Below are 19430 nucleotides of genomic sequence, written 5' to 3' on the forward strand. Positions count from 1 at the left end.
GGTTAGCTAAGGATTAGCCACATTGCTGTGGGTATGGAGCCTTATATAGGCCCAACCAGGTATGCAGAATTTCTTTCCTCAAGGACATTAGTGAGCCAGGGAATTTTTGCAACAATAAATGAGAGTTATAATGGCTAACGATCAACGAGGTGGGATTTGAACCTGTCTCCCCAGAGTCTTAGTCTCTTGAGAAGCAAGTTTAGTGACGTTAATATTACATCACCAGTTCTCTCTGTTTGATGTGCAGCTGCTATCCAGGAATGCATCCAATGAAGTCTGGGAAATACATGCCTCATTGACCTTTGTGGATCACAATTCAGCTTACAAGCAAAAGCCTTGATCTTAAACCAGACCATTCTTTGTGGGTGAAGTAGGGACAGGTCAACAGTGCAGGCCTTGTGTTTTAAATCCTCTTCTCCTTCGGTTAACGTATGGTGGAATGGAATGGAATGGGACTGCACGACATGGGAGTTTAAACAGACATGCGGGCGAATGTCTGTAAAACACATGGGCACATGATAGGCCATAGTCAGCCTCCTGGAGACAAGATGAAATGTCGGAATTTGTTTGTCAGCGGATTGAGGTTCCTAGCACATGCTGGTAACCGCATAAAAGATGCATTGAGTTGCTCCCGACATGGAGTTGGGCCTTGCTGGACTTGTTGATACAATTTGCATCAGAGTCCATATCATTCAGGCCCCAAATGTTTTAGCACTTTGAGATGTTAAAGATGCTACATAAATACAAGTTCTCGCTGTTGTTGCCGATTCCCTTGGGTGCGATAGTTTGATTTGCTGAGGCTCTCTATGTTGGTATTGGGAATCGTCACCTCAGCTTCCTCTTTCCCACCTACTACAATGTGTTGCTGAATTTGTTCAGTACTTTAGCTTCTAATTACATTTTAGACACATCTAAAAATGTTTAATGAGTGAAAAAATATTGCAACAGGGCAAATATTTGTTGAAAATAAAACAGTATTAAAAGTTAAACCTGTAAACACTGAGGTAAAACATCTCAGAAAGAATCTTCCTCTACTCGAGAACACACCTGATTTAAAATGAGCTTTTAGAACAACCAGACCTAATTTCTGTTCTGAGCCGATGCATCTGACCAGAACGTCTACCCCAGAGAATTCAACGGGAATAATTTGAAAAATTCTTGGGAGTTACTTGGAGACAATGCGGTTCACCCAATCATTTCTGTGTTGGTTCTATGGCAGAGCTATCTAATACATTGTTACAATTTATTTGTGGGACTTGGGACTTCTAGCCTGGCCAGTCCACCATTTGTTATCCATTCCTCATTGTCCTTGAGAAGGTGGTGGAGTGTTGCCTTCTTGAACCACTGCAGTCCATGTGCTGCAGTTAGACCCTTAGGGAGGGAATTGCAGGATTTTGATCCAGGGAAATTCAAGGAACATCAAGATATTTCTCAGTGAGAGTGGGGAATGACTTGGAGGGGAATTTGAAGGTGATGGTGTTCCCATGCATCTGCTGCCTTTGCCCGTTTAGATGGAAGTGGGCATAAGCTCAGAAGATGCTCTCTAAGGATCTTTAGTGAATTTCTGCAGTGCATCTGGTAGGTAGTACACACTGCTGCTACTGAGCGTTGGTGGTGGGAGGAGTGGACATTTCTGGATGTGGTGCCAATCAAGCGGCTTGCTTTGTCTTGCATGGTAAAGCCTTTTCAGTGTTGCTGGAGCTGCAGTCCATCCAGGCAAGTGGGGAGTATTCCCTCACACTCCTGACTTGTGCCTCGTAGGTGGTGGCCAAGCTTTGAGAAGTCAGGAGGTGAGTTAGTCACCACAATATTCCTAGCCTCTGACCTGCTGTTGTAGCCAGTGGATTAATATGGCTGGTCCGGTTCAGTTTTTGGTCAACTAGTCCCACTCCCTAACTCTTTCAGCAGAATCCTTCAAATATTTATCCAATTGTCTTTTGAAAGCTGATATTCAATTTGTTCCTCCATCCTTTCCAGCAGTGCATTCCAGATTACAGCATTCTTTCTAAAATGTGGTGCCCACAATTATATGCAGTCCAACCACAATCCAAATCCAAATCCAAAGATGTGCAGATTAGGTGAATTAGTCATGTTAAATTGCCCAGTGTTCAATAATGTATAGGTTAGGTGCATTAGTTAGGGATACATGTAGAGTAATAAGGTAGGTGTATGGGTCTGGGTGGGTTACTCTTCGGCTGGTCGGTGTGGACTTGTGGGCCAAAGGGCTTGTTTCCACGTTGTAGAGATTCTATGATTCGATGATCAGATGAGGACTGGCATGTGTTTTTTTTTTACAGCGATTTTATAAAACTTCTTCCATTCCTTTATTAATGGTTGCTTTATGTTTCCTTTCACAGCTTGCTTTAAATACTTTTCTACTTCCACCCCAACTTCCTATTCATGCGTACCTTTTAAAATTGCACCATTTAGTTTCTATTGCCTTTTCTCGTTCTTTTTGCCAAATGTATCACTTCATACTCCTCTGCATCATCTGCCATGTGTCTGCTCATTTCAGCAGGTTATCTATAACCTTGGAAGTTTGGTACTCTCCTCATTGCTTATCACAATTTTAAACTTCATGTCAACGTGAAACTTTGGAATTGTTCATAGTACAGCCAACTCCACTTCATCGATATCTGTCAATGAAAACCCAGAATTCCTGAAAAGCGGCTATTTGCTATTACCCTCAACTTTCTGTTCATTATCTTGCATCTGCTATACCACTGACCTTTCAGCCAGGTGTAGAATCTTGAACTCTGTGCCTCGCAGCACAAGTGGTGGTTGAAGACACTGTGGCACATCCTCAAAGTAGGGAGTTACGTGGAGAGCATGTTCAGAAAGGTGGTCACACCACAGCTTATGGGCTTGAAGGCAAGCAGGGAGTAGGTGACCACCAGGTCATTCCAGAAGAACTAGCCAGGTGGTGCAGGATTTCCTCGGGGTCCTGCTCACAAATCAGGTTTCCATTTTGGCGACAGATGGTTGTATTGCTTCCTCAAGAGTGTGCAGCCAGAGCCACTTTTGTGTTCTTTGTGAGTGGCTTGTGACTTGAGTTGGCACAGTGGCTCAGTGGTTAGCACTGCTGCCTCACAGCGCCAGGGACCCCGTTCGATTCCAGCCTTGGGTGACTGTCTGTGTGGAGTTTGCACATTCTCCCCGTGTCTGTGTGGGTTTCCTCTGGGTGGTCCGGTTTCCTCCCACAATCCAAAGATGTGTAGGTTCGGGTGGATTGGCCACGTTAAATTGCCCATAGTGTCCAGGGATATGTAGGGTAGGTGCATTAGTCAGGAGCAAGTATACGATAATAGGGTAGGGGAATGGGTCTGGGTGGGTTACTGTTTGGAGGGTTGGTGTGGACCTGTTGGGAAGAGGGGCCTGTTTCCACACTGTGGGGATTCTATACAGAAAGGGAGGATGGAGTAGAAGGAGTGACAGCAAAAGGAGATTCATTACTTAGGGGATCAAACAGGTATTTTGGTGCTTTGATGTGACTCCAGGATGGTATGTTATCCCCTGGTGCCAAGATCCAGGATGTTGCCATTCTTCTGAGGGAGGGAAAACAGCCAGAGCTCATGGTCCACGCAGTGATGTAGGAAGGAAGGGGGAAATCGTTGAATTGCTACGGTGTGGCAGCAGGCTATTCGGCCCATCGAGTCCACACCGATCCTCTGAAGAACATGACACCCAGACCCAATTACGATGCACTGCATTTCATGGCCAATCCATCTAGCCTGCACATCCCTGGACACTGGTCAGTTTAGCATGACCAATCCATCTAGCCTGCACATCCCTGGACACTGGTCAGTTTAGCATAGCCAATCCACCTAGCCTGCACATCCCTGGGCACTGGTCAGTTTAGCATAGCCAATCCACCTAACTTGCACATTCCTGGACACTGGTCAGTTTAGCATGGTCAATCCACCTAGCCTGCACATCCCTGGACACTGGTCAGTTTAGCATAGCCAATCCACCTAGCCTGCACATCTCTGGGCACTGGTCAGTTTAGCATAGCCAATCCACCTAACTTGCACATTCCTGGACACTGGTCAGTTTAGCATGGCCAATCCACCTAGCCTGCACCTTCCTGGACACTGGTCAGTTTAGCATAGCCAAACCACCTAACCTGCACCTTCCTGGACACTGGTCAGTTTAGCATAGCCAATCCACCTAACCTGCACCTTCCTGGACACTGGTCAGTTTAGCATGGCCAATCCACCTAACCTGCACCTTCCTGGACACTGGTCAGTTTAGCATGGCCAATCCACCTAACCTGCACATCTCTGGGCACTGGTCAGTTTAGCATGGCCAAACCACCTAACCTGCACATCCCTGGACACTGGTCAGTTTAGCATGGTCAATCCACCTAGCCTGCACATCCCTGGACACTGGCAGTTTAGCATGGCCAATCCACCTAACCTGCACATCCCTGGACACTGGTCAGTTTAGCATGGTCAATCCACCTAACCTGCACATCTTTGGACCCAGAGGAAACCCTCACAGAAGCAATCTACAACATAGGAAGGATATTAATAAACTGCAGAGGGTTCAGAAAATATGTTGCATGGAAGGGAGGATTTCAGTTACAAAAATAGGCTGGATAAGCTGGGACTTTTTTCACTAGTTGAGGGGTGATCTTATGGAGGTTTATAAAATCGTGAGGAGCATAGATAAGGTGAATGACAAAGGTCTTTTCCCTTGGGTGAGGGGAGTTCAAAACGAGGGGACATCTTTTTAAGGTGAGAGGAGCAAGATTTAAAAAGGACATGAGGGGCAACCATTTTTAGAGAGCGAATGGTTTGTGTGTGAAGTGATCTGCCAGAGGAAGTGGTGGGTGCAGTTACAGTCACAACATTTCAAAGACATTCGGATAAGTTCATGAATAGGAAAGGTTTGGAAGGATATGGGCCAAGAACAGGCAGATGGGACTAGTTTAGTTTGGGAACATGGTCAGAATGGACTGGTTGGACTGAAGGGTCTGTTTCTATGCTGTAAGACTCTACGAGGAAGTTCAGTCATGAGGATAGATTGAAGAAGTTGGGACTGTTCTCTTTGGAGAGAAGAAGGCTAAGAGGAGATTTAATAGAGGGTTTCAAAGTCATGAGCCACTGGATAGAGTGGATAGCAAGAAACTGTTCCAACTTAGAGTCATAGAGATGTACAGCATGGAAACAGACCTTTCGGTCCAACCCGTCCATGCTGACCAGATATGCTAACCTAATCTAGTCCCACCTGCCAAGACCTGGCCCATATCCCTCCAAACCCTTCCCATTTCTATACCCATCCAAATGCCTCTTAAATATTGCAATTTAGCAGCCTCCACCACTTCCTCTGCCAGCTCATTCCATACATGTACCACCCTCTGCATGAAAAAGTTGCCCCTTAGCTTCCATTTATATTTTTCCCTACTCACCCTAAACTTATGCCCTCTAGTTCTGGACTCCCCCACCCCAGGGAAAAGACTTTGTCTATGTACCCTGTCCATTCCCCTCATGATTTTATAAACCTCTATAAGGTCACCCCTCAGCCTCTGATGCTCCAGGGAAAACAGCCCCAGCCTGTTCAGCCTCTCCCTATAACTCAAACCCTCCAACCCTGGCAACATCCTTGTAAATCTTTTCTGAATCCTTTCAAGTTTCACAACATCCTTCCGATACGAAGGGGACAGAATTGCACGCAATATTCCAAAAGTGGCCTAACCAATGCAAAATGACCTCAAAACTCAATGCTCTGATCAATAAAGGAAAGCATACCAAACACCTTCTTCACTATCCTATCTACCTGCGATTCTACTTTCAAGGAGCTATGAACTTGCACTCCAAGGTCTCTTTGTTCAGAAACACCTCCTAGGACCTTTCCATTAAGTGTATAAGTCCTGCTAAGATATGCTTTCCCAATATGCAGCACCTCATATTTACCTGAATTAAACTCCATCAGTCACTTCTCAGCCCACTGGCCCATTTAATCAAGATCCTGTTGTAAACTGAGGTAACCTTCTTCGCTGTCCACTGCACCTCCAATTTTGGTGTCGTCTGCGAACTTACTAACCGTACCTCCTATGTTCATATCCAAATCATTTATATAAATGATGAAAAGTAGAAGACCCAGCACCGATCCTTGTGGCACTCCACTGGTCACAGGCCTCCAGTCTGAAAAACAACCCTCCACCACCATCCTCTGTCTTCTACCTTTGAGCCAGTTCTGCATCCAAATGGCTAGTTCTCCCTGTATTTCATGAAATCTAACCTTGCTAACCAGTCTCCAACAGGGAACCTTATCGAACGTCTTACTGGCGTCCATATAGATCACATTTACCGCTCTGCCCTCATCAATCCTGTTTGTTACTTTCTCAAAAAACTCAATCAAGTTCGTGAGACATGATTTGCCATGTACAAAGCCATTTTGACTATCCCTAATCAGTCCTTGCCTTTCCAAATACATGTAAATCCTGTCCCTCAGGATTCTCTCTAAAAACTTGCCCACCAGCAATGTCAGGCTCACTGGTCTATAGTTCCCTGGCTTTTCCTTACCACCCTTCTTAAACAGTGGCACCACGTTCACCAACCTCCAGTCTTCTGGCACCTCACCTGTGACTAAACAAGAATGAGAGGGTATAGACTTAAAGTGATTTACAAAAGGAGCAATGTGATGTTCACACAGAAAGTAGTTAGGGTGTGGAATGCCTGAAAATACGATGGAAGCATTTTCAACTGAGGCATTCAAAAGGACATTAAATGGTTATTTGGAAAGAAATAGTGTGAAAAATGGGGAAAAGACAAGAAATTGGCATGAGGTAATGATACTCATTTGAAGACATGGTGGATGGAATGGTCGGCTCCTTTACTGTAATAATTCCGTGATTTTTTAAAATATAAACTAGGATGTTGTCAAATACCTTTCAAAAGCTCTTTTACACATTGACCTTTCTTCCATCAGAAACTGTTTCATCCCATCAGGGGTCACAGCCTATAGATAAGGTGAGGAGAAATTTGTTCACCGCGACAGTGGAAGCCTATGGAAACCATTGTCACAGAAAGCATTAGAGACCAAACATTAAATGTTTTTAAGAAGAATTAAGACATAGTTCTTAGGTGAAAGGAATCAACGGGTGCCAGGAAAAAGCAGGAATAGGGACTGAGCTTGATGATCAGCTGTGATCGTACTGAATGCAGGAGGAAGCTTGAAGGGCCGAATGGTGTACTCCTGCTCCCATTTTCAATGTTAATTAACTTTACCAAAACCATTCATTGATCTTGAACACCATTGTCAAATATTCACTTAACCTTCTCTGGTCTGAGGGTATAGTCTTTAGTCTCTCCAAGTAACTTAACTTCCTCATCACTGATATTATTCATTCACTAATCCTCTCCGTTCTCTCAACTAAAAGCTTAATGACATTAATTAGATAGCTCCTCTGTATTTTTCTATTCAGTCCATTATTAATGCTACCTTTACATTGGTAACATGCTCTTCTTCAGTGAAGACAGGTGCAAAGTACTCATTCGGTACCACAGCTCCTACAAGCCATGGTTCCTTTTATTGATCCTTTCCCTTACCAGTTCCAACTTTCCTTTGACTACATGTTTATGTTTAGAACAGTGTTCCTTTTTGAATTAGCTGTCCAGGGAAAACTCTGGACCAAGAGAACAGAGTGGTAAAATTTGTTGTCAATTCTCTTTCATTTAAAATGGCTCTTGTTTTATTGTAGGAGACTACTTGAGCAATGTTGTGATGCACAACGGCTGTTTGCTGTGACAAAGTTGAACTCACCCTTGGGAAAGAATCTCAGGTTTGATGGAGAGTTCCTCTACTCACTTGCTGTCAACAATGAAATCTTCTCCATGTTTCCACAGGTTAATAATCAATACTTTGACTTCAGTCCTAACCTCAGTCTCAATTGTGCATGAGAAAGCAATGAACTAGGAACTAAAGTAGATGTGAAAACTTTACATATTGACAATGATGAAGGTTATTGAAGTTTGTGAAACAAAATGGTCAGAGACATGTTTTAATATGGCCAATAGGGCACGATTCTTCCTATAGTGTAAAACAGGCTTTAAACAAATGAAAATATGGGAATCTTAACTAGTCTTGTGCATGAAACATTTTAAACTGGTGTAGTTACATATTAAGGCCTGGTATATTGTATAAGGGTTTTAATTCTTGTATCGTGCATGTAAGATCTTTATCATGGCGTAATCTTTGAAGGATATTGAAGCAAAACTAACCTTTTGTAAAGCCAGTAGTCTAAGAAATTGAGTGAAAAGCTCCCAGACCTTAAAGGTCAAAGGCGACTAAAGACTTGGAAGGGGGCAGGCTGAATCCAATAATTGAAAGCAGCTCTCTTTGTTGCTAGGATACACCATTCCAGTTGCCGCTGAAAAAGTGTTCGGTTGTGGGAAATGGCGGAATTTTGAAGGAGAGTAATTGTGGCAGTCGGATCGACAAGGCAGATTTTGTCATGCGGTAAGAGACCATTTTAATGATCTTTGTCTGCAGTTAAGTAACTCCTGCTGTTGAGTTTCACCTTGAAGCCTTTCTGTGTTTTGTCTGCTGCACACCATAGTGTTGGCTCTGTTATAAATACTCCACGCTGAACCACAATGTCGGTCCTCCTGAATTAAAATAACAATGAAAGAATCTAGTCAGAGGGATTGGGGAGGATTGTTTCATTGGCACTTAGAATTAATGAAGCCTGATAAAGTCTGCACTTGTCCAGTATCTTCTGTTTTTATTTTTAATATCTGTAATGTACTGTGAGACACTGAAATCTGACATTAAATAAAATTTATTGGTAATATTCAGTCAGTACTTGTTGGCAAAAAGCAGAGTTAACATTTTAAGTCAATGAGCTTTCATCAGAAGTGGTGAAAAAGAACGTTTGAAGCAAATATAGAGACAGACAAGAGGATGGAATTTCTGTGATAAGTGTACCAGACTGAAGAGATTAAATGCTGACTGGGATGATGTGCAAGGAAACAGATGGTGGTTATAGGGTGAGTAATAAAACACAAGATGGGTCCAAGTGGGCTTTAAATAGGAAAGCAGAAACATTGTTGAGAGTTGGATTTCAGAAATATGGAATCAATTTTTCTTGTCCCAAATTGTTGAACTCATTGTTGAATCTGGAAAGCTTTTAACTACCTGATCAAAAGATGCAGGCTGTTTCTTGAGCTACTGTCTTTGTGGTGATTAAAGGGGATATGGAAGAGGCCAAGTTCAGGGAAGTCAGAACTGGTATCAGGAAATGATTGAAAGTGACAAGTGACCTTAACATCAGAGTCGTGCTCCTGGGTCAAGTGGAATTGTTTAACCTGCATTCCTGATTTTAATGATTTGTGTGTTTTTTTTTTAAGAATGGCCTATTTTCTATAACTGTTGTACAGTTCTGTAGAGTACGGGGGAGGCAGGTTCAGTTGAGTCATTCAAGAGGGAATTGTGTTTTTATTAGAACAACAGAATGTAAGGGGGGAGGCAGGTGCCTTGCTGTTTGGAGAGCCAGCATCAACAAGATGGGTGGATTGACCTCCTGTGCTATACCAATGCTGAGTGGTTTGTGCCCTGATTCACGTTGACTGCATTTAAATGGCCTCCATATTCCTCTTGTCACAGAAACATAGAAAATAGGTGTAGGGGTAGGCCATTCAGTTCTTCAAACCTGCAACATCCCACATTCACTGGCCACTAACAGCCTGGAAATTTATAAATATCTTCCTGTATTTTGTTCCACTGTGTTAACCATATTCCTCAATTAGATGTGATCCACATATATAAGAATTGTAAAATTCACAAGTCCAAATTATGTTGTAGAGAGAGAGAGAGAGAGAGCAAGCAGCTGTGCTCCCTAACACTACTCCCTGTGGAATACACTCCCAATTTCCTGCCAGTATGAGTAACGTTTTTTGTAGTGATTGTAACAAGGTCAGCCAGGTAGACCTCATAGAATACGAGTTCCCTGATTGGGGCTGTTAATCTGGTCCAATCAGGGAGCCCTGGCTGACAGATATACACAGGAGGGTCAGAGATTCTCCTCACTCTGAGAGGTAGCTCTGAGGGAGCTGGATGAGTGTCTAGGACTCTCCACGTATAAATAAAGGGTGACTTGGTGATGGGATACCGACCTCTGTGGAGTTGTTTCAATCTTTACCTCCTACCTTCGGTTTGCTGTTTTGTAATCAGTTTATCATGTGTAACTTGTGCCTGACTCCATATTCTCTGACCATAGACATGTATCCACAATGTGGTACCTCAGGTAAACTCTTTTTTTTCACTTTTGACTGGACAAATATATTAGTTTTTACAATATCCCTTATTATAAAAACACACAGTTTTAGCTTTGATTTTCTACCTTGCATGATGAGAGTTGTCAGGCGATGGATAATTTTGTTTCAGTTTGGTTTTTTCTTGCCTTCCTGTTCCAGTTCTTGCCTCTCCCCAGGAAGGAGGAAATGATTTGTAATTTAAAGTCACGTATCAGTGGGCTAGCTTTGCTCTGATCAGGAAGTTGCTTGTTCGAGCCTCATTCTAGAGATCTCAGTATAAAAGCTCGGCTTATCCTTTCGTTGCAGTGCTGGAGGGGTTTTGCATTCTAGGAGGTGCTGTCTTCCACATGGAATTGTGTAGTGATGGTGTGTGTGCGGTCTCAGTTGGGTGGAGAATACCCTATGGCACTGTTTGGAAGAAGAGTCATTGCAGCATACAAAATGGCTGTTCTCTGAATGGTGTCTCTCTGTAGACACATCCAGTCAGTCCTCTTTCCCTGGCCTATGTCTGTAGTGCAGCAAGATTACTCTCTTCAATTGCCGGTCCATTTTCTGTGTAATAACTGATTGCCTCTGCTTCTACCATGCTCACCAGCAGGAGGTTCCAGTTATTATCACTCACTGTTGCTTCTCATATTCTCCTCTGCATTTCTTGCATATATAAAACTGTGTTCCCTAGCCCTCGTACAGTCAGCTACTGTTTTCTTTGTTCACCTCGCCAATACCTCTCACAATCTTGTCCAATTCTATCAGAATGTCCCTCAACCCCATTTTCTCCAAGAAGAATAACCAGACGTTCCAAGCTTATTTCATAGATAGGACCTACATCCTGAAGCCATTCTGGTAAATCTCCACTGCGCCCTCCTGAAGGGCATTGTGGGTCTACCCGCAGCGCATGGACTGCAGTGGTTCAAGAAAGCAGCTCACCCCCACCTTCTCCAGGGCAACTAGGAATGGGCAGTAAGTGCTGGCTCAGTCAATGATGCCCATGTTCTGTGAATGAATATAAAGAAAACTCAGTGGTCCCATTGGATCATTTCCATTCACCTTTAGTCAGGACGTTGTGGGTTCAAGCCCCATCCACTCTCAGCACTTGACTTGATTTCATTTAGATTGGATTTATTATTGTCAATATGTACTGTGATACAGTGAAAAGAATTGTTTTGCGTGCTAACCAGACAAATTATACCTTACAAAGTACATCAGGGTAATAGAATAGAATGCTGAATATAGCATTACAGCTATTGGGAAGGTGCAGAGAAACAGAAGAGACGAGAGGTCTGTTCATAAGTCGGATAACAGCAGAAAAGAAGCTGTTCTTAAATCTGTTGATAAGAGGTTTCAAGCTTTTGGATTGTCTGTCCGATGGAAGGGGGTGGAAGAGAGTATAACCAGGCTGGGAGGGGTCTTTGATAATGGTTGAAACTTTCCCGAGGCAGCTGGAAGTGTAGCGGGAGTCAATGGAAACAAAACAGGTCTGTGTGGTGGAGTGGGCTGTGTTCACAACTCTCTGTAATTTCTTGTGATCTTGGGCAGAGCAGTCAAACATTGAGGTTGATACTGAGCACTAACTAACACAGATCCCGGACGATTTCCCTGTGTGAATACACATATGCTCCCATATATCCATACATAATTTCAATGGGAGTTATATTCTCTGCAGGTTTTTCCTCCCCATCAATCCCTGCTGGTGATACCTAACCGGTCCCCAGACTGTCCCACACAGTGACTGGTCCCTGGTCTGTCCCACACAGTGACTGGTCCCCGGTCTGTCCCACACAGAGACTGGTCCCCGGTCTGTCCCACACAGAGACAGGTCCCAGTCTGTCCCACACAGAGACTGGTCCCGGTCTGTCCCACACAGAGACTGGTCCCCGGTCTGTCCCACACAGAGATTGGTCCTGGTCTGTCACACACCGAGACGGGTTCCCGGTCTGTCCCACACCGAGATGGGTCCCCGGTCTGTCCCACATAGAAACTGGTTCCCGGTCTGTCCCACACAGTGACTAGTCCCCGGTCTGTCCCACACAGAGACTGGTCCCCGGTCTGTCCCACACAGTGACTGGTCCCTGGTCTGTCCCACACAGAGACTGGTCCCCGGTCTGTCCCACACAAAAACTGGACCCCGGTCTGTCCCACACAGAGACTGGTCCCTGGTCTGTCCCACACAGAAACTGGTCCCCGGTCTGTCCCATATAGAGACTGTTCCCCGGTCGGTCCCACACAGAGACTGGTTCCCGGTCTGTCCTACACAGAGACTGGTCCCCGGTCTGTCCCACATAGAGACTGGTCCCCGGTCTGTCCCACAGAGAGACTGGTTCCCGGTCTGTCCCATATAGAGACTGTTCCCCGGTCTGTCCCACAGAGAGACTGGTTCCCGGTCTGTCCCACACAGAGACTGGTCCCTGGTCTGTCCCACACAGAGACTGGTCCCCGGTCTGTCCCTCACAGAGACTGGTCCTGGTCTATCCCACACAGTGACTGGTCCCCGGTCTGTCCCACACCGAGACTGGTCCCCGGTCTGTCCCACACAGTGATTGGTCCCCGGTCTGTCCCACACAGTGACTGGTCCCCGGTCTGTCCCACACCGAGACTGGTCCCCGGTCTGTCCCACACAGTGACCAGTCCCGGTCTGTCCCACACAGTGACTGGTCCCCGGTCTGTCCCACATAGTGACTGGTCCCCGGTCTGTCCCACACAGTGACTTGTCCCCGGTCTGTCCCACACAGAGACCGGTCCCGGTCTGTCCCACACAGTGACTTGTCCCCGGTCTGTCTCACACAGAGACTGGTCCCAGTCTGTCCCACACAGAGACTGGTCCCTGGTCTGTCCCACACAGAGACGGGTCCCCAGTCTGTCCCACACCGAGACTGGTCCCCAGTCTGTCCCACACAGAGACTGGTCCCCAGTCTGTCCCACACAGAGCTTCTCCTCGGTCTGCCTCCTGGTGGTATTCTTCGTCTAGCCCTCCCCTGCAATGACAGGTTTCTCAGAGGAGAGAGAATCTTCTACTTTCTGAAACTATATAGAGACTGTTCCCCGGTCGGACCCACACAGAGACTGGTTCCCAGTCTGTCCCACACAGAGACTGGTCCCTGGTCTGTCCCACACAGAGACTGGTCCCCGGTCTATCCCACACAGAGACAGGTCCCTGGTCTGTCCCACACAGAGACTGGTCCCTGGTCTGTCCCACACAGAGACTGGTCCCCTGTCTGTCCCATATAGAGACTATTCCCCGGTCTGTCCCACACAGAGACTGGTTCTCGGTCTGTCCCACACAGAGACTGGTCCCCGGTCTGTCCCACACAGTGACTGGTTCCCGGTCTGTCCCACACAGAGACTAGTTCCCGGTCTGTCCCACACAGAGACTGGTCCCTGGTCTGTCCCACACAGAGACTGGTCCCTGGTCTGTCCCACACAGAGACTGGTCCCCTGTCTGTCCCATATAGAGACTATTCCCCGGTCTGTCCCACACAGAGACTGGTCCCCGGTCTGTCCCACACAGAGACTGGTCCCAGTCTGTCCCACACAGAGACTGGTCCCCGGTCTGTCCCACACAGAGACGGGTCCCCAGTCTGTCCCACACCGAGACTGGCCCCTGTCTGTCCCACACCGAAACTGGTCCCCAGTCTGTCCCACACAGAGACTGGTCCCCAGTCTGTCCCACACAGAGCTTCTCCTCGGTCTGCCTCCTGGTGGTATTCTTCGTCTAGCCCTCCCCTGCAATGACAGGTTTCTCAGAGGAGAGAGAATCTTCTACTTTCTGAAACTACGATTGTTTGTAGAGGTTGGGTATAGCCAATGAGCTTCTAGCGCATCCTGTTAGAAAATGTCCCCTAGCCAGGGTTAGTGCGGAATTAACCTTATGCCAGGTCCCTCAATGGCACTGCCGTGAGAATCCCCCCGTTGTGATAAAAGCAGTGGGCAGTGGCAGGGCTAACAGGGAGCTGTATTCCTTGAATGCGCTGGTGACATCAGGACACATTCAGTACCCCGACTTTGACAGCCTGACGTTCTGTCTGTTACTATGAATTCTCTGGCTATTTCGCTGTCTGACTTATCTGATTTCTAAATTTATCCATTCATGGCACTGGAGTGCTGTTCCAACATTTATTACCCCATCCCTAGAGAAGGTGATAGTGGAACATCCACAGTGCAGTTAAGAGGTCTTTGACCCAGTGACAATGAAGGGCATAGTCCCGAAACCAGATGGTATGTGGGACTTGGAAGGGAACTTGTAGAGGTTGCTGTCCCAATGCATCCATTGTTTTTATCTTTCTGGTGTCTGTCTAGAGCCTGTGGATTTGGGAGATTGTACAAAACATCTTTTATATGGCACGCACTGTGCATGGCTTATTTCAAGTGATGGACGTGTTGCTGATGGAACAATTTGCTTTATTCTTGAGGGTTTGCTGTTTAAATTGCTGTTTTGAGAGTATCTCAGTTTCTAGCTGTAATTGTACTTTGTGTTCCATTTAATCTGAGTGCACTGATTAATTGAGTCTGATGGCATTAATTAATTCTCTGACAGCCATGGCTCAATAGACAACACTCTCACCTCTGAGGCATAGAGTTCCCCTCCTGAAACCTGAGCACAGGAATTAGGGTGGCTCAGTGGTCAGCACCAGGGATCCGGGTTCAGCTCTACCCTGAGGAAATTGTCTGTGTTGAGTTTGCATGATCTCCCCGTCTCTGTGTGGGTTTCCTCCCACAGTCCAATGATGTGCAGGTTAGATGGATCGGCCATGGGAAATGCAGGGTGACGGAGAGAGGGTAAGAAGTGGATCTGGGTGGGATGCTGTTTGGATGGTCAGTATGGGCTGAATGGCCTGCTTCCACAGCCTAGGGATTCTATGAATCATAGCCAGCCATTGCTTTGCTGAGTTTAGGGCACACTGAGGCCTTAAACAAAGGCTCTCTCTGTCTTTTCCAGTTGGTGTTAGGATCCCATGGCCTATTTAAAAGAAGAATATTGCTGATGTCCTGACCAATACTTATTCATCAGCCAACAGTAGAAACTGCATGATCTGGTCATGATCACATGGTTGTGTGTGGGAGCTGCTGTGTAATAATGGACTTCTGAGTTAGGGTGCAATGTGATTGCATTTCTAAAGTACTTCATTGATTGTAAATGCTTTAAGATGACCTCTCGTTATCCGAAGCAAATTATTGAAGGCAAGTCTTTTCCTTTTGACTTCCAGTACATTCTCAATGCATCAGAATAAACCTAAATGGATATTTTCACTTGAGTATTGCTAGTCACAGAGTCTTTCAGCACGGAAACAGGCCTTCCAGTCCAACTAGCCCACACTGACCATGTTCCCAAACTAAACTAGCCCCGCCTGCCTGAGTTTGGCCCATATCCTTCCAAACCTTTAATACTTATCCAAATGTCTTTGAAATGTTGTAACTATACCTGCATCTACCATTTTGTCTAGCAGTTCATTCCACATGCGAACCACTCTCTGTTAAAAAAAATTGCCCCTCATGCCCTTTTTAAGTCTTTCTCCTCCCACCTTAAAAAGATGCCCCTTAGTTTTGAACTGCCCCACCTTAAGGAAAAGACCCTCATCATTCACCTTATCTGTGCCCCTCAGGATTTTATAAACCTCGATAAGTTCATCCCTCAACCTCCTAAGCTCCAGTGAAAAAAGCACCAGCCTATTTTTATCTCATTTCTGGCAACATCCTGGTAAATCTTTTCTGAACCCTCTCCAGTTTAATAACACCCTTCCTCTGACGGGACAACTCGACGATACACAGTATTCCAGAGAAAGCCTTAACAACATCCTGTACAACCTCAACAAGACTTTTGCAGTGTCAAAGATTTTCACATTTTTTCATCGATCTCCGTCAAACTGATTGTAAAATATGATGGTAAACATTGTGAAGTAAAATCAAGAGAAGTTTTCATTACGATAAATCTTGACCCCAGGCTCCTGGACTGTTTAAAGAATCAGCAGATGCTGCTAGGGCAAGATGATGTCTTAGGTCTCTTGGAAGACTCAAATAGATGGACAAGTGTATTTGAGCTTATCTAGTGACCTCGAGACTAACTTGTCTACATAATTTATTACATCAAGGCCATTTAGATTAGATTCTCTACAGTGTGGAAACAGGCCTTTCGGCCCAACCAGTCCGCACCGACCCTCCGAAGAGTAACCCACCCAGACCCATTTCCCTCTGACTAATGCATCTAACACTATGGGCAATTTAGCATGGCCAATTCACCTGACCTGCACATCTTTGGACTGTGGGAGGAAACCGGCGCACCCGTAGGAAACCCACGCAGACACAGGGAGAATGTGCAAACGCCACACAGACAGTCACCCGAGGCTGGAATTGAACCTGGGACACCAGTGCTGTGAGGATGCAGTGCTAACCACTGAGCCACTGTGTATAAATGAATATATTTGAAAATTATTCTAAATTTAGAGCGTAAAGTTGTACAGCACAGAAACAGACCCTTCAGTCCATCTTGTCCATGCCGATCAGATATCCTAATTAATCTAGTCCCATTTGTCAGCATTTTGCCCATGTCCCTGTATACCCTTCCTATTCAGGTACAAATCCAGATGCCTTTTGAATGTTGTAATTGTACCAGCCTCCACCACTTCCTCTGGCTGCACATTTTGTACATTCACTACCCTCTGTGTGAAAAAGTTGCCCGTCAGGTCGCTTTTAAATCTTTCTCACCTGAAACCTATGTCCTCTAGTTTTGGACTCCCTCACCCCAGGGAAAATACTTTGTCTGTTTATCCTATCCATGCCCCTCATGATTTTATAAACCTCTATGAGGTCATCCCTTAGCTTTTGATGCTCCAGGGAAAACAGCCCCAGCCTATTCAGCCTCTCCCAATAGCTCAAATCCTCTAACTCTGGCAGCATCCTTGTAAATCTTTTCTGAACTCTTTCAAGTTTCACTACATCTTTCCTAGAGCAGGGAGACTAGAATTGAACACAGTTTTCCAAATGTGGCCTAATCAATGTCCTGGCATCCCAACTCTTATATCGATGCTCTGACCAATAAATGAGAACATACTAAATGCTACCTTCACTATCCTGTCTACCTGTGACAGTTTTCAAGGAGCTATGAACCTGCACTCCCACGGTTTCTTTGTTCAGCATCACACACCCCAGGATGTCAGCATTAAGTCTTTAATTTCTGCTCTGATTAGCTTTTCCAAAATACAGCACCTCACATTTATCTAAATTAAATTCTATCTGCCTCTCCTTGGCCCATTAGCCCATCTGACCAAGATCCCGTTGTACTCTGAGGTGACCTTTCATCCTATGTTCACATCCAAATAACTTATATAAATAAATGTAGGCCTGAATTGTCGTAGAACATAGAACATAAACAGGCCCTTCGGCCTACCATGTTTGCGCTGACCATGAGGTCATTCTAAACTAATTCCACTTGTCTACATATGGTCCATATACCACTACTCCCTGCCTGTTCATGTGTCTGTCTGAATGCTTCTTTCCTAATCTTTGCTAATGTATCTGTTTCTATCGCCTTCCTTAATTCCAGGCACCTCCTACTCTCTGTTTTAAAAAAAAGTGCCTTAAGCTAATCTGTCAAACGTTACCCCCTCAGCTTAAACCTGTTTAACATTTTCACCTGGGAAAAAGACACCGACTATCCATTCTACCTTGCCTGTCATAATTTTATATACTTCTATCAGGTCGCTCCCTTGGCCTCTGATGCCCTAGTGAAAACAATCCAAGTTTGTCCAACCCCTCCTTATAGCTCATACACTCCATTCCAGGCAACATCCTGGTAAACCTCTTTTGTACCCTATCCAAAGTCCTCCACATTGGTGCTATGGTGTGGTGACTAGAACTGTGCACAATAGTCCAAAAATGGCCTGAATAATGTCTTATACAACTGCGACATGACTTACCAACGTTTATTCTCAATTCCCTGACCCATGAGGATAAGCATCCTTTATGCCTTCTTTACTACCTTGACCACTTGTATTGCCACTTTCAGAGAGTTATGGACTTGCATCCCAAGATCCATCTGTGTAAATCCGTGCTTCCATGGGACCTGCCATTTACTGTATACTTGCCTCTTGCATTTGACCTCTTAGAATGCATCACCTCACACTTGTCTGGTTTAATCTCCATCCGCCATTTCTCACCCAACTTTCTACCTGATCTACATCCTGCTGTGTCCTTTGACAATCTTCCTCACTCTTCACAGCTCCACCAATTTTCATGTTGTCTGCAAACCCACGAATCAGACCACCTAAATTTTTGTCCAAGTCGTATATATTTATTTCATAACATAGAGGCCTCGGCACTGAACCTTGTGGAACACCACTGGTCACAGATCACCAGTCGGAAAAACACGCAAGTATTGCTTAGTAGTAAAAGCTACTGTAACTTGTTTCCTAATAAAGTTGGGACTGTCTTGCATTGGTACCAGCTTGTGTGTGTTTTGTGGGACTCTTGGGCAAGTTCATTGATAACATTCTGGCTGGTGTTATGTGACATGGTTTAGGAGACACAGGCAACCTCTGACATATATAAGGAGGGACTAGAGAAAAACAACAACCCAATCGCCAGTGAAAGATAAAGGAATGGATATGTAAGTAGGTCAGGGAAAGATGTAAAAACAACCCTGACCTGCTTACATATCTGTTTCTCTATCTTTCACTGGCTGTTGGGAGGTCTACTTTCTAACCCCATTATAGGGTTTGCGCCTTTCATATTCTTAAGTCCTATCCATAAGGCCTCGCTGGATGAGTCCTCCAAGATGTACAGATTCTCTTTAGTCAGTAACCCAACTCCCCAACCTCCTTTCGTGAAGGCCTTGTCTCAATCTTGTGCTGCAAATTTGGCAAGAATGTGATCAAAGCTACAAGAGAGATTTTAAATGGGCTGAAAATGAATTGTAATTAGGTTATCAAGTATTTTAAATTAACGATTACGTAAAATGGGAGAAGATATCTAATTTACCGATGGTGTCTGAAAGCCGGAACTGCACCACATTGTGAGGAGACACTCATCTACATTATTATTTGGTTCTACTTATGCAACCTTACCGACCGACCCAACCACCCCATGGATCAACACTTCAACTCCCCCTCCCACTCCACCAAGGACATGCAGGTCCTTGGACTCCTCCATCGCCAGACCATGGCAACACGACAGTTGGAGGAA

The 19430-nt window shown here is 45.1% G+C and overlaps 1 protein-coding gene across 1 annotated transcript in view; it reads left to right on the forward strand.

Annotated features, from left to right (window-relative positions):
* Nucleotides 1-19430, forward strand: part of st8sia1 (ST8 alpha-N-acetyl-neuraminide alpha-2,8-sialyltransferase 1) — an 87878-nt gene that overhangs the window by 28925 nt on the left and 39523 nt on the right. Inside the window, exons 2-3 of the mRNA XM_043713425.1 lie at nucleotides 7706-7850; nucleotides 8354-8463. Coding sequence (XP_043569360.1) covers nucleotides 7706-7850; nucleotides 8354-8463 — 255 coding nt within the window. The remainder of the gene's footprint in view (nucleotides 1-7705; nucleotides 7851-8353; nucleotides 8464-19430) is intronic.

The sequence above is a fragment of the Chiloscyllium plagiosum genome, chromosome 23, assembly GCF_004010195.1.
Source record: "Chiloscyllium plagiosum isolate BGI_BamShark_2017 chromosome 23, ASM401019v2, whole genome shotgun sequence".
Taxonomy (NCBI): Eukaryota; Metazoa; Chordata; class Chondrichthyes; order Orectolobiformes; family Hemiscylliidae; genus Chiloscyllium; species Chiloscyllium plagiosum.